The 25,185-nt window shown below is 39.6% G+C and overlaps 2 protein-coding genes across 3 annotated transcripts; one reads left to right on the top strand and one right to left on the bottom strand.

The window, feature by feature from the left end:
* Positions 1–379: 379 nt before the first annotated feature.
* Positions 380–9,541, top strand: LOC110487186 (zinc finger protein 883-like). 2 transcript variants are annotated; one of them, XM_036948645.1, is made up of 2 exons: positions 380–1,243; positions 1,447–1,621. In XM_036948645.1, the coding sequence occupies exons 1-2, from the start codon at positions 904–906 to the stop codon at positions 1,605–1,607; spliced, it is 501 nt and encodes a 166-aa protein (XP_036804540.1). In that variant the 5' UTR covers positions 380–903; the 3' UTR covers positions 1,608–1,621. The 2 variants fall into 2 exon arrangements, with proteins under 2 accessions (XP_036804540.1, XP_036804539.1); XM_036948644.1 differs by lacking the exon at positions 1,447–1,621 and adding an exon at positions 7,586–9,541 and having other exon boundaries at positions 428–1,243.
* Positions 9,542–16,805: 7,264 nt separating this feature from the next.
* Positions 16,806–19,786, bottom strand: LOC118940060 (gastrula zinc finger protein XlCGF17.1-like). Its single transcript, XM_036948284.1, has 2 exons — positions 19,486–19,786; positions 16,806–18,284 (listed from the first exon to the last, which is right to left on the bottom strand). Exons 1-2 carry the CDS (start codon positions 19,784–19,786, stop codon positions 17,428–17,430), a joined length of 1,158 nt encoding a protein of 385 aa, XP_036804179.1. The 3' UTR covers positions 16,806–17,427.
* Between the last annotated feature and the right edge of the window lie 5,399 nt (positions 19,787–25,185).

The following is a 25,185-nucleotide window of genomic DNA, read 5'->3' on the forward strand; positions in this document are numbered from 1 at the left end:
ATTATAGAATATGGAGCTCTCTGGTAGTCATAATAGAATATGGAGCTCTGGTAGTCATTATAGAATATGGAGCTCTGGTAGTCATAATAGAATATGGAGCTCTCTGGTAGTCATTATAGAATATGGAGCTCTCTGGTAGTCATAATAGAATATGGAGCTCTCTGATAGTCATTATAGAATATGGAGCTCTCTGATAATAGAATATGGAGCTCTGGTAGTCATTATAGAATATGGAGCTCTCTGGTAGTCGTAATAGAATATGGAGCTCTCTGGTAGTCATAATAGAATATGGAGCTCTCTGATAATAGAATATGGAGATCTATGATAATAGAACATGGAGCTCTGATAGTCATAATAGAATATGGAGCTCTCTGATAATATAATATGGAGCTCTCTGATAGTCGTAATAGAATATGGAGCGCTCTGGTAGTCATAATAGATATGGAGCTCTCTGATAGTCATAATAGGATATGGAGCTCTGATTCGTACTAAAAATAAAGCTCTGATTCGTACTAAAAATTCATAACTACTCAATCAACACATTATTTTCTTTGTAAAAGTGTTAATATATTATTTAATAGACAAAAAATAAACATTCCCTCAACTGCGTTTCCTCCCTCCAGACAGCAGCTGGCGATATGTGTCTTTCAGGCGATGTTTCTACTGTGACGTATAATCTAGTGGACGGAAAGCTTCTTCAACAACTGCAGCCACCTCGGTAGCTCGCTAGACAACAAAGTCGGAACGTTCAAGTTCTTTAGACTATTTCCTGGTTTATTTGCCACTATGTTTTACACGTACTTTTGTGGAAACAACTAGCTACCCCATTTAATTTCATATTGACGTTGTTGTCAGTCGGCTGGTTTAGTTAGCACTACACTAGTTTAGCTAACATCCCCGACCATGAGTTTACTAAAATACTCTCTTCCTGCTGAAGAAGAGGTCTGCTGGACGGAGAAAGATGCTCCCGTGAAAGAGGAGGAGGAAGAGGAGGCTGTTACAATACAAAAACAAGTAGAGGGTGAGGCTGTTACCGTGAAAGAAGAAGTTAAGGGCGAGGCTGTTACGGCGAAAGAAGAGGAAGGCGCGTTCAAAGTGAAAGAGGAGGAAGACGAGGAGGTTACTGTCACAGTGAAAGAAGAGGATTACGATTTTGGAGTGGAGGAGGAAGATAAGGATATTACTGTCACATTGGAGGAGGAAGAAGCAGAAGAAGAGAAGACTGGAGATCTGATTAACTCCAGTAAGTACTATCTTAAACAGGGACACAAACTCTGCAGTTGTTGAACTAATGTGTGATTTTTAAAAGGACACTACACTCGGTTTTGTTTTTCTGTATCGTAGGAATTGTTAAAGACGTCCTCAGGTGATTTTTTAAAACTTTTACTGTTGAAAAGCGATATATAAATACACTAAAGAACAACATAGTGTGTGATTTTTTTAAAGACACAACTGCAAATTTCAAGGAGTTTGATGGGAAGACACCAGCTAGAACTCCAGGCAGCGTTCTGCATATTCTCCCGACAGATTTCAGCCGGCGACTGGCTCATGTGAACTACAATCAAGAAGCGTGTGTTACAACCTGGCCTCAGAAGGGGAAGGGTTAGCTCACATGCTAAGTCGTTGCAAACTAGCTAAAAAAAAGAGTAGTAAGTAGTTCAAAAGTAGCTAATTAGCTAAAAATGCTGAAGTTATCCGTGTTGAGATTCTAACTAGCAACCTTTGGGTTGCTAGAGGTTCGTGTTATACGCTCACTCACCCACACCAGTCAACCACCATACCTTCATTTTTGCCTTAAATAACCATCTGTCTCATGTAACCAAACATCATACTGTTTATAGTCTGAGACAAGCTGTGTGTGTTTTAGAAAGTCAATCATTACTTGCGACACGGCTTTTGAAACGGCGTGAAAGAATCCTTCAACTTAAAAATATACTTCGTGTAGCAGTTACAGATCCATACAGCTATGGAGCCTCCATCCTACTAAACTACACTGTAGCAGTTATAGATCCATACAGCTATGGAGCCTCCATCCTACTAAACTACACTGTAGCAGTTATAGATCCATACAGCTATGGAGCCTCCATCCTACTAAACTACACTGTAGCAGTTACAGATCCATACAGCTATGGAGCCTCCATCCTACTAAACTACACTGTAGTAGTTACAGATCCATACAGCTATGGAGCCTCCATCCTACTAAACTACACTGTAGCAGTTATAGATCCATACAGCTATGGAGCCTCCATCCTACTAAACTACACTGTAGCAGTTACAGATCCATACAGCCTCCATCCTACTAAACTACACTGTAGCAGTTACAGATCCATACAGCCTCCATCCTACTAAACTACACTGTATTAGTAACAGACCCATACAGCCTCCATCCTACTAAACTACACTGTAGCAGTTACAGATCCATACAGCTATGGAGCCTCCATCCTACTAAACTACACTGTAGTAGTTACAGATCCATACAGTCTCCATCCTACTAAACTACACTGTAGTAGTTACAGACCCATACAGCTACGGAGCCTCCATCCTACTAAACTACACTGTAGCAGTTACAGATCCATACATCCTCCATCCTACTAAACTACACTGTAGTAGTAACAGATCCATACAGCCTCCATCCTACTAAACTACACTGTAGCAGTTACAGATCCATACAGCCTCCATCCTACTAAACTACACTGTAGCAGTTACAGATCCATACAGCCTCCATCCTACTAAACTACACTGTAGCAGTTACAGATCCATACAGCCTCCATCCTACTAAACTACACTGTAGCAGTTACAGACCCATACAGCCATGGAACCTCCATCTTACTAAACTACACTTTAGTAGTTACAGATCCACACAGCTTCGGAGCCTCCATCCTACTAAACTACACTGTAGTAGTAACAGACCCATACAGCTACGTAGCCTCCATCCTACTAAACTACACTGTAGCAGTTACAGATCCATACATCCTCCATCCTACTAAACTACACTGTAGTAGTTACAGATCAATACAGCTTCCATCCTACTAAACTACACTGTAGTAGTAACAGATCCATACAGCTTCCATCCTACTAAACTACACTGTAGTAGTTACAGACCCATACAGCCTCCATCCTACTAAACTACACTGTAGTAGTTACAGATCCATACAGCTATGGAGCCTCCATCCTACTAAACTACACTGTAGCAGTTATAGATCCATACAGCTATGGAGCCTCCATCCTACTAAACTACACTGTAGCAGTTACAGATCCATACAGCCTCCATCCTACTAAACTACACTGTAGCAGTTACAGATCCATACAGCCTCCATCCTACTAAACTACACTGTATTAGTAACAGACCCATACAGCCTCCATCCTACTAAACTACACTGTAGCAGTTACAGATCCATACAGCTATGGAGCCTCCATCCTACTAAACTACACTGTAGTAGTTACAGATCCATACAGTCTCCATCCTACTAAACTACACTGTAGTAGTTACAGACCCATACAGCTACGGAGCCTCCATCCTACTAAACTACACTGTAGCAGTTACAGATCCATACATCCTCCATCCTACTAAACTACACTGTAGTAGTAACAGATCCATACAGCCTCCATCCTACTAAACTACACTGTAGCAGTTACAGATCCATACAGCCTCCATCCTACTAAACTACACTGTAGCAGTTACAGATCCATACAGCTTCCATCCTACTAAACTACACTGTAGTAGTTACAGACCCATACAGCCTCCATCCTACTAAACTACACTGTAGTAGTTACAGATCCATACAGCTATGGAGCCTCCATCCTACTAAACTACACTGTAGCAGTTACAGATCCATACAGCTTCCATCCTACTAAACTACACTGTAGCAGTTACAGACCCATACAGCCTCCATCCTACTAAACTACACATCAATACATCCAGTCACTACAACATCACTACATCCAGTCACTACAACATCACTACATCCAGTCACTACATCCAGTCACTACAACATCACTACATCCAGTCACTACATCCAGTCACTACAACATCACTACATCCAGTCACTACAACATCACTACATCCAGTCACTACATCCAGTCACTACAACATCAATACATCCAGTCACTACAACATCACTACATCCAGTCACTACAACATCACTACATCCAGTCACTACAACATCAATACATCCAGTCACTACATCCAGTCACTACAACATCAATACATCCAGTCACTACAACATCAATACATCCAGTCACTACAACATCACTACATCCAGTCACTACATCCAGTCACTACAACATCAATACATCCAGTCACTACAACATCAATACATTCAGTCACTACAACATCACTACGACCAGTCACTGCAACATCACTACATACAGTCACTACAACATCACTACATCCAGTCACTACATCCAGTCACTACAACATCACTACATCTAGTCACTACATCCAGTCACTACAACATCACTACATCCAGTCACTACAACATCAATACATCCAGTCACTACAACATCACTACAACATCACTGCAACATCACTACAACATCACTACAACATCACTACATCCAGTCACTACATCCAGTCACTACATCCAGTCACTACAACATCACTACAACATCACTACAACATCACTACAACATCACTACATCCAGTCACTACATCCAGTCACTACATCCAGTCACTACAACATCACTACATCCAGTCACTACATCCAGTCACTACAACATCACTACATCCAGTCACTACAACATCAATACATCCAGTCACTACAACATCAATACATCCAGTCACTACAACATCACTGCAACATCACTACATCCAGTCACTACATCCAGTCACTACAACATCACTACATCCAGTCACTACAACATCACTACATCCAGTCAATACATCCAGTCACTAGATCCAGTCACTACATCCAGTCACTGCAACATCACTACATCCAGTCACTACATCCAGTCACTACAACATCACTACATCCAGTCACTACAACATCAATACATCCAGTCAATACAACATCACTACGAACAGTCACTACAACATCACTACATCCAGTCACTGCAACATCACTACGAACAGTCACTACAACATCACTACATCCAGTCACTACAACATCAATACATCCAGTCACTACAACATCACTACGACCAGTCACTGCAACATCACTACATCCAGTCACTACAACATCAATACATCCAGTCACTACAACATCACTACATCCAGTCACTACAACATCAATACATCCAGTCACTACAACATCACTACATCCAGTCACTACATCCAGTCACTACAACACCAATACATCCAGTCACTACAACATCACTACATCCAGTCACTACAACATCAATACATCCAGTCACTACAACATCACTACGACCAGTCACTGCAACATCACTACATCCAGTCACTACATCCAGTCACTACAACATCAATACATCCAGTCACTACAACATCACTACATCCAGTCACTACAACATCAATACATCCAGTCACTACAACATCACTACATCCAGTCACTACAACATCACTACATCCAGTCACTACAACATCACTACATCCAGTCACTACAACATCAATACATCCAGTCACTACAACATCACTACATCCAGTCACTACAACATCACTACATCCAGTCACTACAACATCACTACATCCAGTCACTACAACATCAATACATCCAGTCACTACAACATCACTACATCCAGTCACTACAACATCAATACATCCAGTCACTACAACATCACTACATCCAGTCACTACAACATCACTACAACATCACTACATCCAGTCACTACAACATCACTACATCCAGTCACTACAACATCACTACATCCAGTCACTACAACATCACTACATCCAGTCACTACAACATCACTACATCCAGTCACTACAACATCACTACATCCAGTCACTACAACATCAATACATCCAGTCACTACAACATCACTACATCCAGTCACTACAACATCAATACATCCAGTCACTACAACATCACTACATCCAGTCACTACAACATCAATACATCCAGTCACTACAACATCAATACATCCAGTCACTACAACATCACTACATCCAGTCACTACAACATCAATACATCCAGTCACTACAAGATCACTATGACCAGTCACTACAACATCACTACATCCAGTCACTACAACATCAATACATCCAGTCACTACATCCAGTCACTGCAACATCACTACGAACAGTCACTACAACATCAATACATCCAGTCACTACAATACCACTAGTGACTGGTTGTAGTGACTGGTCGTAGTGACTGGTTGTAGTGATGATGTAGTGATGTTGTAGTGACTGGTCGTAGTGATCTTGTAGTGACTGGGTGTAGTGATGTTGTAGTGACTGGTCATAGTGATCTTGTAGTGACCGGGTGTAGTGATGTTGTAGTGATGATGTAGTGACTGGTCGTAGTGACTGGTCGTAGTGATGTTGTAGTGGTGTTGTAGTGACTGGTGGTAGTGATGTTGTAGTGACTGGTAGTAGTGATGTTGTAGTGGTGTTGTAGTGACTGGGTGTAGTGATGTTGTAGTGACTGGTCGTAGTGATTATGTAGTGATGTTGTAGTGGTGTTGTAGTGATGTTGTAGTGACTGGTCGTAGTGATGATGTAGTGATGTTGTAGTGGTGTTGTAGTGACTGGGTGTAGTGATGATGTAGTGATGTTGTAGTGGTGTTGTAGTGATGTTGTAGTGACTGGTCGTAGTGGTGTTGTAGTGACTGGGTGTAGTGATGTTGTAGTGACTGGTCGTAGTGATGATGTAGTGATGTTGTAGTGGTGTTGTAGTGACTGGTAGTAGTGATGTTGTAGTGATGTTGTAGTGACTGGTCGTAGTGATGATGTAGTGATGTTGTAGTGGTGTTGTAGTGACTGGTAGTAGTGATGTTGTAGTGGTGTTGTAGTGATGTTGTAGTGACTGGTAGTAGTGATGTTGTAGTGATGTTGTAGTGACTGGTTGTAGTGATGTTGTAGTGATGTTGTAGTGATGTTGTAGTGGTGTTGTAGTGATGTTGTAGTGATGTTGTAGTGGTGTTGTAGTGATGTTGTAGTGACTGGTAGTAGTGATGTTGTAGTGGTGTTGTAGTGATGTTGTAGTGACTGGTAGTAGTGATGTTGTAGTGACTGGTAGTAGTGATGTTGTAGTGGTGTTGTAGTGATGTTGTAGTGACTGGTAGTAGTGATGTTGTAGTGATGTTGTAGTGGTGTTGTAGTGACTGGTAGTAGTGATGTTGTAGTGATGTTGTAGTGATGTTGTAGTGGTGTTGTAGTGATGTTGTAGTGGTGTTGTAGTGGTGTTGTAGATGTGTTGTAGTGGTGTTGTAGTGATGTTGTAGTGGTGTTGTAGTGATGTTGTAGTGACTGGTGGTAAAGAATAATAATTAAAATGGAACTTTGAACAGGTATTACCTGGGATTATCTAACGGCTATCAACCAATCAGCATCCAGAATCCATATTTACCATTTTATAATGAGGGATCTAGTCTGGATTAAACCTCATGGGAAGACCGTTCAATCATGTGGAGGTTTTATTCATGCCTCTCTGTTTAACCAAATAATCTGTTTTATCTTTGGCAGGAGAGAAACCAGACTCTCACTCTGACAGCGGGAAGAGTCCTTCAGAGAATCCAGACCCAGAGATTCCCAAACCAGCGACAGGACACAACTGCTCCCAGTGTGGAAAGAGTTTTAAGTGGTTATCTAAGCTCAAAGAGCATGAGAGAACACACACAGGAGAAAAGCTCTTCCAATGCACCCATTGTGAAAAGAGATTTAACCAGTCATCACATCTGAAAGAACATGAGAGAATACACACAGGAGAGAAGCCTTTCCAATGCTCCCAGTGTGGAACGAAATTTACACGGTTAAGGCACCTGAAAGAGCATGAGAGGATACACACAGGAGAGAAGCCTTTCCAATGCTCCCAGTGTGGAAAGGGTTTTACACGGTTAGGGAACCTGAAAGAACACAAAATAATACACACAGGAGAGAGGCCTTACCATTGCTCCCAATGTGGAAAGAGTTTTACCCGAGTAGGGCACCTAAAAATACATGAGAGAGTACATTCTGGAGTGAAGCCTTACATCTGTTCCCAGTGTGGAAAGAATTTTAGGTGGTTAGAGAACCTGAAGCAGCATGAAAGGACACACACAGGGGAGAGGCCTTACCATTGCTCTTACTGTGGAAAGGATTTTACCACATTAGGGAATTTAAAAGAGCATGAGATGAAACACACAGGAGAAAAACCTTTCCAATGTTCGAAGTGTGGAAAAAGTTTTACACATTTAGGAAGCCTGAATAGGCATGAAGCAATACACACAGGAGAAAAACCCTACCACTGCTCTCAGTGTGGAAAGAGTTTCCCCCAGTTAGGGTATCTGAAAAAACATGAGAAAATACACACCGGAGACAAGCCTTACCACTGTCCCCACTGTGAGAAGAGTTTTACCCGGATAGGGAGCCTTAAAGAGCATGAGAGGATACATACAGGAGAAAAGCCTTTCCAATGTTTCCAGTGTGGATTGAGTTTTACACATTTAGTGAGCCTGAAAAATCATGAAGGAATACACACAGGAGTGGAGAAGACCTACCACTGCTCTCAGTGTGGAAAGAGTTTTACCCACTTAGGGAACCTGAACAAACATAAGAGAATACACTCTGGAGAGAAGCCTTACCCCTGTTCCCATTGTGGAAATAATTTTAGATGGTTAGGAGACCTGAAGGTGCATGAGAAGACACACACAGGGGAGAAACCTTACCACTGCTCCTTGTGCGGAAAGGATTTTACCAAGTTAGGGAACCTAAAAGAGCATAAGAAGAAACACACAGGAGAAAAGCCCTACCAATGCTCCCTGTGTGGAAAGACTTTTACCCAGTTAGGGGGCCTGAAATATCACGAGAGGACGCACACAGAAAAAAAGACCTACCACTGCTCTCAGTGTCAAAAGACATTTACCCGATTAGGGAACCTGAAAAAGCATGAGAGAATACACACACTCAGGTGAGGATAAGACCGTCCACTGCTCCCAGTGTGGAAAGAGTTTAGGTCAGTTAGGGAACCTAAAAGAGCAGGAAAAACACATACAGCAGAGAACCATTACTACTGCTCTAATTACGGAAAGACATTTTCCCGGTCAGAGGACCTGAAATCACAAGACAGAATAGAGGCTGTGTTCTGAAATGTGTTTTGTTTATATGAAATCATATTGTGCAGCTTTCCCAGGACGGCCGTGCACCAGAAATACCTGTAGAGTCGCACGAGATTGAACTTCACTTCACTTTTTACTTTGCCCCGTTAACACTATAAACGTTTCCCACTACTGAAACGGGGAATTATTATTATTATTATTATATTACTGTGGGAATTGTGGTTGAATCAACCTAATATCAGCCCCCTTTCAAAAAACAAATGAACTATGCAAGACTGTCTTTGATTTTATTTTTTTAGGTAGAGTGCATCGGAGGAGGATTCTAATTGCACTGAAAAGTCAAGTGGGGCAGTGAGTGGATGTGCTTGTTTTGAAATCAAACCATGTAGCCGCGTGTACACAGTTGTTTATTTTCTTTGCTAGTTATTAGCCCAGTTGTAGCTCATTTCTGGTCAGCAATGGGGAGTGATGGCTTCCTACGGGTACATACACAGGAGGAGAAGACATACCACTGCTCTCAGTGTGGAAAGACATTTTCCCAGTCAGAGGACCTGAAATCACATGAGAGAATAGAGAGGCTGTGTTCTGACTTGTGTTTTTTTTTATTTTAATTTTAATAACCTTGCAAAAATTTATACAAAACTGTTTTTGCTTTGTCATTGTGGGGTATTGTGTGTAGATTGAGTAACAAAAAAATGTTTTAATACATTTTAGAATAAAGCTGTAACGTAACAAAATGTGGAAAATGTCAAGGGGTTTGAATACTTTCCGAAGGCCCTGTATGTCATGAGTGCCCTCACAAAAATAATATTGTAGTCAGGGTGCAATATAACTGCAGTAGGCTGCAAATAAGTTCATTTTACTGCAGTTATTCTGCATTCGAAATACCACAGTCACCCCACTTTTACTGCAGTTATTCTGCATCCGAAATACCACAGTCACCCCACTTTTACTGCAGTTATTCTGCATCCGAAATACCACAGTCACCCCACTTTTACTGCAGTTATTCTGCATCGGAAATACCAGTCACCCCACTTTTACTGCAGTTATTCTGCACCCGAAATACCACAGTCACCCCACTTTTACTGCAGCTATTCTCTATCCGAAATACCACAGTCACCCCACTTTTACTCCAGCTATTCTCTATCCGAAATACCACAGTCACCCCACTTTTACTGCAGTTATTCTGCACCCGAAATACCACAGTCACCCCACTTTTACTGCAGCTATTCTCTATCCGAAATACCACAGTCACCCCACTTTTACTCCAGCTATTCTCTATCCGAAATACCACAGTCACCCCACTTTTACTGCAGTTTCAAAATCGCATTTGTTGTTGTTGTTGTTGTTGTTGTTGTTGTTGTTGTTGTAAGGGTGTAAACACATCTTGCTTTAACGATTTAACATTTCCAAAACAGCACCACCGTGGCAACTGTGCAGCCTCACGCTACCCGTGATATCAAAGTAACTTTTGATAGGCACAAAAAAAATGAAATAAAATGCACGACTCATCTGAGTTTTTGTATTCACGCACGCAAATTCAGGAGGAAACTGGAGAGCGGATGGCTGGACAGCGTTTAGCGAGTGTCCGCTCACTTGACCGCAGTGAAACACTGAAGAACTTTGATTTTGCCGCTATTTTTGGCAACGGAGGTGACCGACTAGCTGTTGTTGTTGGGTCGTCACTAGTTACCACAGCCACAAATAGATAAACCCTCCCTATTTCTAAACAAGTTATTATTAAAATCTGATTTAACACCTAACCTTAACCACACCTTATAGATGGGTTGGTTGTAGCAACAAACCCGACACGTGCTCAAATATGGGGCAAAACAGACGGGGTTGGTCTAGATTATTCCCAACATGTACACTATGTTTCTCAAATTGTTGATTGATAAACATAAATAAATTGGCACAATGAGCACCTGTTGTGTCTCAGATACATTGTTACAGTTGGTTAACCAGCTAGCGAAGTTTAACATAGATGTGCCGTCAGTCAAAACACCTCAAAACGAGACACGTGTCAAGAATAAGATGAAACTAATTTAAAGGAGCCGCCTACGACTCCCCACATTGCAGCTTCTTGTCATTGTTCATCGCTATCTGTCCATCCAGAATCACAACAGCACACTGACTTCTGCCCCTTGGATGCACATCGTTTTCATCATGTCAGTTAACCGGTTAACCTCTGTGACATCGCTGCCCCCTCGGTGACATCGCTGCTCCCTCGGTGACATCGCTGCCCCCTCGGTGACATCGCTGCTCCCTCGGTGACATCGCTGCTCCCTCGGTGACATCGCTGCTCCCTCTGTGACATCGCTGCTCCCTCTGTGACATCTCTGCCCCCTCCTTTTAAACTACTGCCCAGTCTTTCTGAACTGTCTGACTGAACAACACTTCATCTGAATCTGTGGTAGACCATCACCAAGACCTGCCAGATCTCTACATGTGTTTTGTTAGTTTTGGCAGTTTTTACAGTCTGAGATTGTCTTTGTAATGAAAAGTGTTGTATATAATACATTATAATTACTACTAGTGTTATACTATCAGGTTTAGTCCCCCAATCACCTCATGAATTTAAAAAAATGTTTTACTGGTTGGTAGGTGATCAAATACTTATGTCACGCAATGAAATGCAATTTAATTACTTAAAAATCCTACAATGTGATTTTCTGGATTTTTGTTTTAGATTCCGTCTCTCACAGTTGAAGTGTAACTACGATAAAAAATTACAGACCTCTACATGCTTTGTAAGTAGGAAAACCTGCAAAATCGGCAGTGTGTCAAATACTTGTTCTCCCCACTGTATATATAATAATAAATAAATATAATGATAAATTATAAATAATGATATAATGATAAATATATATAATGATAAATAATGATATGATAAATATACATAGTGATAAATATATATAATGATAAATAATGATATGATAAATATATATAGTGATAAATATATATAATGATAAATAATGATATGATAAATAATGATATAATGATAAATAATGATATATATATAATGATATGATAAATAATGATATATAATGATAAATAATGATATATATATATAATGATATGATATAATGATATATGATGATAAATATATATAGTGATAAATAATGATATATAATGATAAATAATGATATGATAAATATATAATGATATATATATATATATATATATATATATATAATGATAATGATAAATAATGTGATATATATATAATGATAATGATAAATAATGTGATATATATATAATGATAATGATAAATAATGATATATAATGATAATGATATATAATGATATATATATATATAATGATAATGATATATAATGATATATATATATATAATGATAATGATATATAATGATATATAATGATAAATAAGGATAAATAATGATATATAATGAAAAATAATGATAAATATACATAATGGATTTTCATTGTTACAATCTACATTTACCCACTTTGAGGAGGGCATATCATTTACCCACTTTGAGGAGGGCATGTCATCTACCCACTTTGAGGAGGGCATGTCATCTACCCACTTTGAGGAGGGCATGTCATCTACCCACTTTGCGGAGGGCATGTCATTTACCCACTTTGAGGAGGGCATGTCATATACCCACTTTGAGGAGGGCATGTCATCTACCCACTTTGAGGAGGGCATGTCATATACCCACTTTGAGGAGGGCATGTCATCTACCCACTTTGAGGAGGGCATGTAATCTACCCACTTTGAGGAGGGCATGTCATTTACCCACTTTGAGGAGGGCATGTCATCTACCCACTTTGAGGAGGGCATGTCATCTACCCACTTTGAGGAGGGCATGTCATCTACCCACTTTGAGGAGGGCATATCATTTACCCACTTTGAGGAGGGCATGTCATTTACCCACTTTGAGGAGGGCATGTCATCTACCCACTTTGAGGAGGGCATGTCATTTACCCACTTTGAGGAGGGCATGTCATCTACCCACTTTGAGGAGGGCATGTCATCTACCCACTTTGAGGAGGGCATGTCATCTACCCACTTTGAGGAGGGCATGTCATCTACCCACTTTGAGGAGGGCATATCATTTACCCACTTTGAGGAGGGCATGTCATCTACCCACTTTGAGGAGGGCATGTAATCTACCCACTTTGAGGAGGGCATGTCATTTACCCACTTTGAGGAGGGCATGTCATCTACCCACTTTGAGGAGGGCATGTCATCTACCCACTTTGAGGAGGGCATGTCATCTACCCACTTTGAGGAGGGCATATCATTTACCCACTTTGAGGAGGGCATGTCATTTACCCACTTTGAGGAGGGCATGTCATCTACCCACTTTGAGGAGGGCATGTCATTTACCCACTTTGAGGAGGGCATGTCATCTACCCACTTTGAGGAGGGCATGTCATCTACCCACTTTGAGGAGGGCATGTCATCTACCCACTTTGAGGAGGGCATGTCATCTACCCACTTTGAGGAGGGCATATCATTTACCCACTTTGAGGAGGGCATTCCATTAACTTGAAGGAGAGGTCTCCTTGAGGCCCAGTGGTTCTGGTGTTAAAATTACTTGGTGGCTTTAATAACAATGATAATGTAGAGCTTCAAATCTTCCACTCATGGAACGGCCTGTTTCTAGGCTGAGTAAAGCACTCTAACAGGGTCCTTCCACCAAAAAGACTGCATATGGCCGTCCCTTTGATATTTTAAGTAGAAATTGTGCACCAATATTGAATTCTGAAAAGCCTGTTCTATTAAAATGAAGTGCCATTTTAATGTAGACCACATGGACAATTCAATACATTCTTTATATGAATAAAAGCTTGCTAGAATGACCAAAATCAGCATTTTGACATGTCCCTCTGTCAAACATGGATCACTTCCAGGATCATTTTAACCCACTTAACCCCCTCCCCCATCGATTCACATTTAGATGTAGTACTTGTCTGTTTTGGAGCCAATTCGCATCAAAGCAGAACATGTCTGGTCCTTGGACTATACTGAGTCACGTCAGACTTCTTTCGTCCATTAGTGGGCTAACAGAGGTTGTGATCCTGTTATTAAGAAAGTACTCACTGGTCTTAATCAGATCTTCTGTCTCCTCCTCGTCGTCTTCTTTCAATGTGACAGTCATCTCCCCCTCCTCCCCTGCATCCTCCTCTTCTTTTACTGTAACATCCTCCTCCTCTTTCACTCTGAACGCGTCTTCCTCTTCTTTCACAGTAACGTCTTTCTCTTCGTCTTTAACCGGAACAGACTCAACCTCTACTTGTTTTTTAACGGTGACATCCTCCTCTTCTTTCTCCTCTTTCACGACAATGTTCAGCCACAGACCCTCTTCCTCCGCCCAGCAGACCTCCTCTTCTTTATCAGGAGGAGAGTAGCTCAGTGAACTCATGGTCGGAGATGTTAGCTAGGTAGCATTAGCGACAAGCCTAGCTCTAAGCTAACTTATTAAGCCAGTTAGCTGAGTAACAATGTACATATAACATTAAATAAGGTAACTAGCTAAACGACAGAACTGTACAACACCAAAACAGTGTAAAGAGCGTGAATGTTGTAGCTATGTTTGCCAGAAAGCTACCGAGGTGTCTGACTAGCTGTTGTTGTTGAAGGAACGTCCCGTCCACTAGATTATACGTCACACTGGCAGCGTCGCCTGAAAGACGCTCATCGCCATCTGCTGACTGGACTTGGTAAACGCCGTTGAGAGTAAAAGTGTATTTTATTTCATTTAAAACATACTTTCCACCTGCTACAAATCCAAATCTGACTGCATTTAAGGAAATGTCATATTAATTCAGTCAAACAAACAAATCTGCACCATGGTTTAACAGTGATCTACGTTCTGTGAAAGCGGCTGGGAGCAAACTGGAGAATAGATGAACAGGATGCTCTCAGTGGCATATCTGTATAAGTTTGTTAGGGTCTTAGGTGACAGGCCAAATTTCTTCAGCCTCCTGAGGTTGAAGAGGCACTGTTGCTCCTTCTTCATCACACTGTCTGTGAGGATGGACCATTTTCAGATTGTCAGGGATGTGTACGCTAAGGAACCTGAAGCTTTTCACCTTCTCCACTGCGGCTGGTCTCCTGAAGTCCACGGTCAGATCCTTTGTTTTTGTTGACGTTGAGGGAGAGGTTATTTTCTTGGCACCACTCCACCAGGGCCCTCACCTCCTCCCCATAGGCTGTTTGGTCATTCTTGGTAATCAGGCCTATCACTGTTGTGTCGTCTACAAACTTGATGATTGAGTTGGAGGCGTGGCCATGCAATCATGGATTCATTGTAGGACCAGAGGACCTTGTGCATTTCAGATATTATAACAACCCAATGTTTATATCCTAGGATAAATTAGCTAGCAACAGCAAGCGAACTAGCTAAATTGCCATGAATGCTTTTCGACCTGTCCCAAAAACTAATTTACTTGGTTCAGAGTTCATTTTGATATTTCAACCTGCGTGTCCTGATCGCGTCTGGTGTGGGTGGACAAAATTAACATGCATAAATTTATTAGACCTAATGGATAAATAGACTAGTCAGTATAGGATACATGTAATAGACCTAATAGATAAATAGACTAGTCAGTATAGAATACACATATTAGACCTAATGGATAAATAGACTAGTCAGGATAGGACACAGCCTTATTATAATGTATTAGCTACCATGGAGCCTTATTCTATAATAATGTATTAGCTACCATGGAGCCTTATTATATTATAATGTATTAGCTACCATGGAGCCTTATTCTATTATAATGTATTAGCTAACATGGTGCCTTATTATAATGTATTAGCTACCATGGAGCCTTATTCTATTATAATGTATTAGCTAACATGGAGACTTATTATAATGTATTAGCTACCATGGAGCCTTATTCTATTCTAATGTATTAGCTACCATGGAGCCTTATTCTACTCTACTGTATTAGCTACCATGGAGCCTTATTATAATGTATTAGCTACCATGGAGCCTTATCATATTATATTGTATTAGCTACCATGGTGCCTTATTCTACTCTACTGTATTAGCTACCATGGAGCCTTATTCTACTCTACTGTATTAGCTACCATGGAGCCTTATTCTATTATAATGTATTAGCTACCATGGAGCCTTATTATAATGTATTAGCTAACATGGTGCCTTATTATAATGTATTAGCTACCAAGGTGCCTTATTTTATTATAATGTATTAGCTACCATGGTGCCTTATTCTATTATAATGTATTAGCTACCATGGAGCCTTATTATAATGTATTAGCTAACATGGTGCCTTATTATAATGTATTAGCTACCAAGGTGCCTTATTTTATTATAATGTATTAGCTAACATGGAGACTTATTATAATGTATTAGCTACCATGGAGCCTTATAATATTATAATGTATTAGCTAACATGGAGACTTATTATAATGTATTAGCTACCATGGTGCCTTATTCTATTATAATGTATTAGCTACCATGGAGCCTTATTCTATTATAATGCATTAGCTACCATGGTGCCTTTTTCTACTTTTTATTTTTCATTTCTTTCAAAAGTTCAATATTATATTGAGACTGACAAAGACACGTTTTTGTTGATGATTGGTGAGAATATAAAATAAACTTCACATCTACTGCACATCTGTATTCAACGCAAATTCTGATTTATTCAGTCAACAGATAATATCAAAATAAACAACTCTATACTGATTCTACATAGTGGAATTGGTGGGAACATTCATGTTTTTCAGGTCAACAACTTATCAATGTTGTTATAAAAACGCCACCACATTTTCATCGTCCTTTAGCTTGACGACTAGTAAACAATGAAACAAAACGACTCAATTCAAGAGGTTTCAATGTGGGGCGGCAGGGTAGCCTAGTGGTTAGAGCGTTGGACTAGTAACCGGAAGGTTGCAAGTTCAAACCCGCCATCTGTCGTTCTGCCCCTGAACAGGCAGTTCCAAGGCCGTCATTGTAAATAAGAATTTGTTCTTAACTTGCCTAGTTAAATAAAGGTGAAAAAAAAACATTGAAATCCAAAACTCCATTCATCTATATAATAATGAACATTTAGCAATATCCCCAAAACATAATGAACAATATTAGAGGGTTTATACTCGTATGCAATGGATGAATGGTAGTATTTATCATCTCCAGATGAAAACTCTAAAAGAGTAGGTCTATTTTGTTAATGATTTCATGTTAACAATATGATTTCATTTGGCATAAACAAAAACCTAAATTCTCAGGTCAATAACACAAGTCAGAACACAGCCTCTCTATTCTCTCATGTGTTTTCAGGTCCTCTGACTGGGAAAATGAGAGCACTGGTAGATGCATGCTTATTCAGATGTCTTAAGTTGGTAAAACTCTTTCCACACAGGGAGCATTGGTAGGGCTTTTCCCCTGTGTGTATCTTTTCATGCTTCTTCAGGCTACTTAAGCGGGTAAAACGCTTCCCACACTGGGAACATTGGAAAGGCTTTTCCCCTGTGTGTGTCCTCTCATGCTCCTCCAGGCTCCTTAAGCGGGTAAAATGCTTTCCACACTGGGAACATTGGAAAGGATTTTCCCCTGTGTGTATCCTCTCATGCTCCTCCAGGCTCCTTAAGCGGGTAAAACGCTTCCCACATTGGGAACATTGGAAAGGCTTTTCCCCTGTGTGTGTCCTCTCATGCGTCGTCAGGCACTTTAAGCGGGTAAAATGCTTTCCACACTGGGAACATTGGAAAGGATTTTCCCTTGTGTGTGTCCTCTCATGCGTCGTCAGGCTCCTTAAGTGGGTAAAACGCTTTCCACACTGGGAACATTGGAAAGGATTTCCCCCTGTGTGTATCCTCTCATGCCTCTTCAGCCTGCTTAAGCAGGCAAAACGCTTCCCACACTGGGAACATTGGAAATAATGTGTGTGTATCCTCTCATGCGCCTTCAGGTTGCTTAAGCGGTTAAAACACTTTCCACACTGGGAACATTGGAAAGGCTTCTCCCCTGTGTGTATCCTCTCATGTCGTTTTAGGTCCCCTGATTGGGAAAATCTCTTTTCACATTGGGAGCAGTGGTGTTGTCTCCCTGGTTTGGGCGTCTCTGGGTCTGGTTCCCCTGAAGGACTCTTTCCGCTGTCAGAGTGGGAGTCTGGTCCCTCCCCTGCCAAAGACAAACAGATTATTTAGTTAAATACTTAATAGAGACCCGAATAAAACTTCTACATGATAAAACTGGCTCCATGTTAGAGGAGGAGCCTGGTGAAGAGCTCCGGTCTGAGTAACTGACATCGCTGCTCCCTCTGTGACATCGCTGCCCCCTCTGTGACATCGCTGCTCCCTCTGTGACATCGCTGCCCCCTCTGTGACATCGCTGCCCCCTCTGTGACATCGCTGCCCCCTCTGTGACATCGCTGCCCCCTCTGTGACATCGCTGCCCCCTCTGTGACATCGCTGCCCCCTCCTTTTAAACTACTGCCCAGCCTTTCTGAACTGCCTGACTGAACAACACCTTATCATCTGAAGCTGTGGTAGACCATCACTACAATTGTTATACTATCAGGTTTAGTCCCCCAATCACCTCATGAATTAAAATTAGACTCTGATTTTTTTTTATTCATGACCCCCTTCAGTCCTTGATTTTCCATCAATAAGTCTAAATAATGATACACATATATATATATATATAAAAAATGATATATAATGATACATAATGATAAATAATGATATATATATATATATATATGAATAAAAGCTTGCTAGAATGACCAAAGTCAGCATTTTGACATGTCCCTCCGTCAAACATGGATCACTTCCAGGATAATTTAACCCACTTAATCCCCCCCCCCCCCCCCAAAAAATGCTGTAAATTTCACCATAATTGTAAAGCCCAAAAGGTTTAATTGCTACCTTTATAGGGTTACTGTTCCCATATGGCCATATTTCCATGTTACAGCGCGTTTGAGGAAAACAGATGATAGACAGAGGCATACCTGGCCTAATTAGCTATCAGCGACTCCTAACACCTGTGTGTAAACGGAATACGGACGCCACAAAGGTGTTGTCGCTGAAAAACACTGTCGGTTGCAACTGTGTTAAAACCGGTTAGAACAGTATGCTGCAGTAAGAGTATATTTTTGAATTTATGTTTGATGTGATATGAAAGTGGAGAGATTTATGTTTCTGGAACCGTACCACAATTGAGAATGGATTCACATTTAGATGTAGTACTTGTCTGTTTTGGAGCCACTTCGCATCAAAGCAGAACATGTCTGGTCCTTGGACTATAAAGAGTCACGTCAGACTTCTTTCGTCCATTATTGGGCTAACAGAGGTTGTGATCCTGTTATTAAGAAAGTACTCACTGGTCTTAATCAGATCTTCTGTCTCCTCCTCGTCGTCTTCTTTCAATGTGACAGTCATCTCCCCCTCCTCTCCTGCATTCGCATCTTGCTCTTCCTCCTCTTCTTTCACTGTAACATCCTCCTCCTCTTTCACTGTAACATCCTCTTTAACCGAAACAGACTCAACCTCTACTTGTTTTTTAACGGTGACATCCTCCTCTTCTTTCTCCTCTTTCACGACAATGTCCAGCCACAGACCCTCTTCCTCCGTCCAGCAGACCGCATCTTCTTTATCAGGAGGAGCGTAGCTCAGTGAACTCATGGTCGGGGATGTTAGCTAGGTAGCATTAGCGACAAGCCTAGCTCTAAGCTAACTTATTAAGCCAGCTAGCTGAGTAACAATGTACATATAACATTAAATAAGGTAACTATCTAAACGACAGAACTTTACAACACCAAAACAGTGTAAAGAGCGTGAATGTTGTAGCTATGTTTGCCAGAAAGCTACCGAGGTGTCTGACTAGCTGTTGGCGTGGAAGGAACGTCCCGTCCACTAGATTATACGTCACACTGGCAGCGTCGCCTGAAAGACGCTCATCGCCATCTGCTGACTGGAGTTGGTAAACGCCGTTGAGAGTAAAAGTGTATTTTATTTCATTTAAAACATACTTTCCATCTGCTACGTATCGGACTGCATTTAAGGAAATGTCATATTAATTCAGTCAAACAAACAAATCTGCACCATGGTTTAACAGTGATCTACGTTCTATGAAAGCGGCTGGGAGCAAACTGGAGAATAGCTAGAGGAAATCAAAGCTAAATGAAAATACACATGAAGTGTGTAAAACAGTATGTAAACATTATTAAAGTGACCAGTGTTCCATTATTATAGTGACCAGTGTTCCATTATTATAGTGACCAGTGTTCCATTATTATAGTGATCAGTGTTCCATTATTAAAGGGACCAGTGTTCCATTATTAAAGGGACCAGTGTTCCATTATTAAAGTGACCAGTGTTCCATTATTATAGTGACCAGTGTTCCATTATTATAGTGACCAGTGTTCCATTATTATAGTGACCAGTGTTCCATTATTAAAGGGACCAGTGTTCCATTATTAAAGTGACCAGTGTTCCATTATTATAGTGACCAGTGTTCCATTATTAAAGTGACCAGTGTTCCATTATTAAAGGGACCAGTGTTCCATTATTAAAGTGACCAGTGTTCCATTATTATAGTGATCAGTGTTCCATTATTATAGTGACCAGTGTTCCATTATTATAGTGACCAGTGTTCCATTATTATAGTGACCAGTGTTCCATTATTATAGTGACCAGTGTTCCATTATTAAAGTGACCAGTGTTCCATTATTAGGGACCAGTGTTCCATTATTAAAGTGACCAGTGTTCCATTATTATAGTGACCAGACTCCTGAGGTTGAAGAGACACTGTTGCACCTTCTTCACCACACTGTCTGTGAGGATGGACCATTTTCAGATTGTCAGGGATGTGTACGCTAAGGAACCTGAAGCTTTTCACCTTCTCCACTGCGGCTGGTCTCCTGAAGTCCACGATCAGATCCTTTGTTTTTGTTGACGTTGAGGCAGAGGTTATTTTCTTGGCACCACTCCACCAGGGCCCTCACCTCTTCCCTGTAGACTGTTTTGTCATTGTTGGTAATCAGGCCTATCACTGTTGTGTCGTCTACAAACTTGATGATTGAGTTGGAGGCGTGGCCATGCAATCATGGATTCATTGTAGGACAAGAGGACCTTGTGCATTTCAGATATTATAACAACCCAATGTTTATATCCTAGGATAAATTAGCTAGCAACAGCAAGCGAACTAGCTATATTGCCATGAATGCTTTTCGACCTGTCCCAAAAATTAATTTACTTAGTTCAGAGTTCATTTTGATATTTCAACCTGCGTGTCCTGATCGCGTCTGGTGTGGATGGACAAAAACAACATGCATACATTTATTAGACCTAATGGATAAATAAACTAGTCAGTATAGGTTACATTTATGGTGCCTTATTATATTATAATGTATTAGATACCATGGAGCCTTATTCTATTATAATGTATTAGATACCATGGAGCCTTATTCTATTATAATGTATTAGATACCATGGAGCCTTATTCTATTATAATGTATTAGCTACCATGGAGCCTTATTATATTATAATGTATTAGATACCATGGAGCCTTTTTCTATTCTAAGCATTTCGCTACACTCGCATTAACATCTGCTAACCATGTGTATGTGACAAATAAAATTTGATTTGATTGATTTGATTTGATGTATTAGCTACCATGGTGCCTTATTATATTATAATGTATTAGCTACCATGGTGCCTTATTCTATTATAATGTATTAGCTACCATGGAGCCTTATTATATTATAATGTATTAGCTACCATGGAGCCTTATTCTGTTCTACTGTATTAGCTACCATGGTGCCTTATTCTATTATAATGTATTAGCTACCATGGAGCCTTATTATATTATAATGTATTAGCTACCATGGAGCCTTATTATATTATAATGTATTAGCTACCATGGAGCCTTATTCTATTATAATGTATTAGCTACCATGGTGCCTTATTCTATTATAATGTATTAGCTACCATGGAGCCTTATTATATTATAATGTATTAGCTACCATGGAGCCTTATTATATTATAATGTATTAGCTTCCATGGAGCCTTATTATATTATAATGTATTAGCTACCATGGTGCCTTATTCTATTATAATGTATTAGCTACCATGGTGCCTTATTCTATTATAATGTATTAGCTACCATGGAGCCTTATTATATTATAATGTATTAGCTTCGATGGAGCCTTATTATATTATAATGTATTAGCTACCATGGTGCCTTATTCTATTATAATGTATTAGCTACCATGGAGCCTTATTATATTATAATGTATTAGCTACCATGGAGCCTTATTATATTATAATGTATTAGCTACCATGGAGCCTTCTTATATTATAATGTACTAGCTACCATGGAGCCTTATTATATTATAATGTATTAGCTACCATGGAGCCTTATTATATTATAATGTATTAGCTACCATTGAGCCTTATTATATTATAATGTATTAGCTACCATGGTGCCTTATTATATTATAATGTACTAGCAACCATGGAGCCTTATTATATTATAATGTATTAGCTACCATGGAGCCTTATTATATTATAATGTATTAGCTACCATGGAGCCTTATTATATTATAATGTATTAGCTACCATGGAGCCTTATTATATTATAATGTATTAGCTACCATGGAGCCTTATTATATTATAATGTATTAGCTAACATGGAGCCTTATTATATTATAATGTATTAGCTACCATGGAGCCTTATTCTATTCTAATGTATTAGCTACCATGGAGCCTTATTATATTATAATGTATTAGCTACCATGGAGCCTTATTATATGATAATGTATTAGCTACCATGGAGCCTTATTATATTATAATGTATTGGCTACCATGGAGCCTTATTCTATTCTAATGTATTAGCTACCATGGAGCCTTATTATATTATAATGTATTAGCTACCATGGAGCCTTATTATATTCTAATGTATTAGCTACCAAGGAGCCTTATTATAATATAATGTATTAGCTACCATGGAGCCTTATTATATTATAATGTATTAGCTAACATGGAGCCTTATTATATTATAATGTATTAGCTACCATGGAGCCTTATTCTATTCTAATGTATTAGCTACCATGGAGCCTTATTATATTATAATGTATTAGCTACCATGGAGCCTTATTATATTCTAATGTATTAGCTACCATGGAGCCGTATTATATTATAATGTATTAGCTACCATGGAGCCTTATTATATTATAATGTATTAGCTACCATGGAGCCTTATTATATTATAATGTATTAGCTACCATGGAGCCTTATTATATTATAATGTATTAGCTACCATGGAGCCTTATTATATTATAATGTATTAGCTACCATGGAGCCTTATTTTATTATAATGTATTAGCTACCATGGAGCCTTATTATATTATAATGTATTAGCTAACATGGAGCCTTATTATATTATAATGTATTAGCTACCATGGAGCCTTATTCTATTCTAATGTATTAGCTACCATGGAGCCTTATTATATTATAATGTATTAGCTACCATGGAGCCTTATTATATTATAATGTATTAGCTACCATGGAGCCTTATTATATTATAATGTATTAGCTACCATGGAGCCTTATTCTATTCTAATGTATTAGCTACCATGGAGCCTTATTATATTATAATGTATTAGCTACCATGGAGCCTTATTCTATTCTAATGTATTAGCTACCATGGAGCCTTATTATATTATAATGTATTAGCTACCATGGAGCCTTATTATATTATAATGTATTAGCTACCATGGAGCCTTATTATATTATAATGTATTAGCTACCATGGAGCCTTATTATATTATAATGTATTAGCTAACATGGAGCCTTATTATATTATAATGTATTAGCTACCATGGAGCCTTATTATATTATAATGTGTTAGCTAACATGGAGCCTTATTATATTATAATGTATTAGCTACCATGGAGCCTTATTCTATTCTAATGTATTAGCTACCATGGAGCCTTATTCTATTCTAATGTATTAGCTACCATGGAGCCTTATTATATTATAATGTATTAGCTACCATGGAGCCTTATTATATTATAATGTATTAGCTACCATGGAGCCTTATTATATTATAATGTATTAGCTACCATGGAGCCTTATTATATTATAATGTATTAGCTACCATGGAGCCTTATTATATTATAATGTATTAGCTACCATGGAGCCTTATTATATTATAATGTATTAGCTACTGTAGTGGAACACAAAAAGGATCTCCCCTCTGACCCGCCTTGACAGTACCGGATGAACTACCCGCCTGGACTATGTCTACCCCTGAAGAACCAAGCTTCCAAACAGCAGAACCTGACTGGTATCAACTGGCTCCGCCCACGGTAGAAGGAGAATCTGCTGGCTGGGAAAACCTATTAGAATCATTATTGCTTGAATAGGCTGGACTCTATAAGAGGAAGGTAGCGCTTTAAGCTATGTAGGAAGTACATCCTTATATGGGTATGAACAGATGTATGTACTAGCCAACCACACCGGAAATAATATTGGGAGGAAGTAGTAGGTAATAACAGGATGAATTATTCTGTGGAGGACACCTAGGGGATTTTGGACGGTGAAAAAAGGTATATATAGAGAAACTGCCGATACTTCGGCGCTTACTTCTTGAATTCTAAATTCATAGAGACAACCATTTGAACCAGGTATTGGTGCCTGGGTCATCTATAGATTCTAACTCTATTGAATTTGGACTAGATTCTTGTGCTGAGACTCCTCGTGTTCCTATCTATTCCAAACCATTACTACTGGCAGTGTGTGGTTCTTGAGGCTTTGTCCACTATATGACAGTCCCTGCTTTGTGATCGCCTGACCAAGGTCTAATCACCGGCATTACTGGAAATAGTTTGGCATCCCGAGACAGGACTTAAACACTGAACCCAGGGGGTTTTCGTTGGAGGATAGTGAAACATCAGTAGACGATCAGTTGACCAAGAACGACTCTAGTTTCCTCATTCAATACAACTTGAATCCAATTTAGTTAAAATAACGACTCCAACTCAACCTCTCGGCAGTTAGAGGGGAGTCGCTACACTAAA

This window comes from Oncorhynchus mykiss, chromosome 17 (genome assembly GCF_013265735.2).
Source record: "Oncorhynchus mykiss isolate Arlee chromosome 17, USDA_OmykA_1.1, whole genome shotgun sequence".
NCBI classification, from domain to species: domain Eukaryota; kingdom Metazoa; phylum Chordata; class Actinopteri; order Salmoniformes; family Salmonidae; genus Oncorhynchus; species Oncorhynchus mykiss.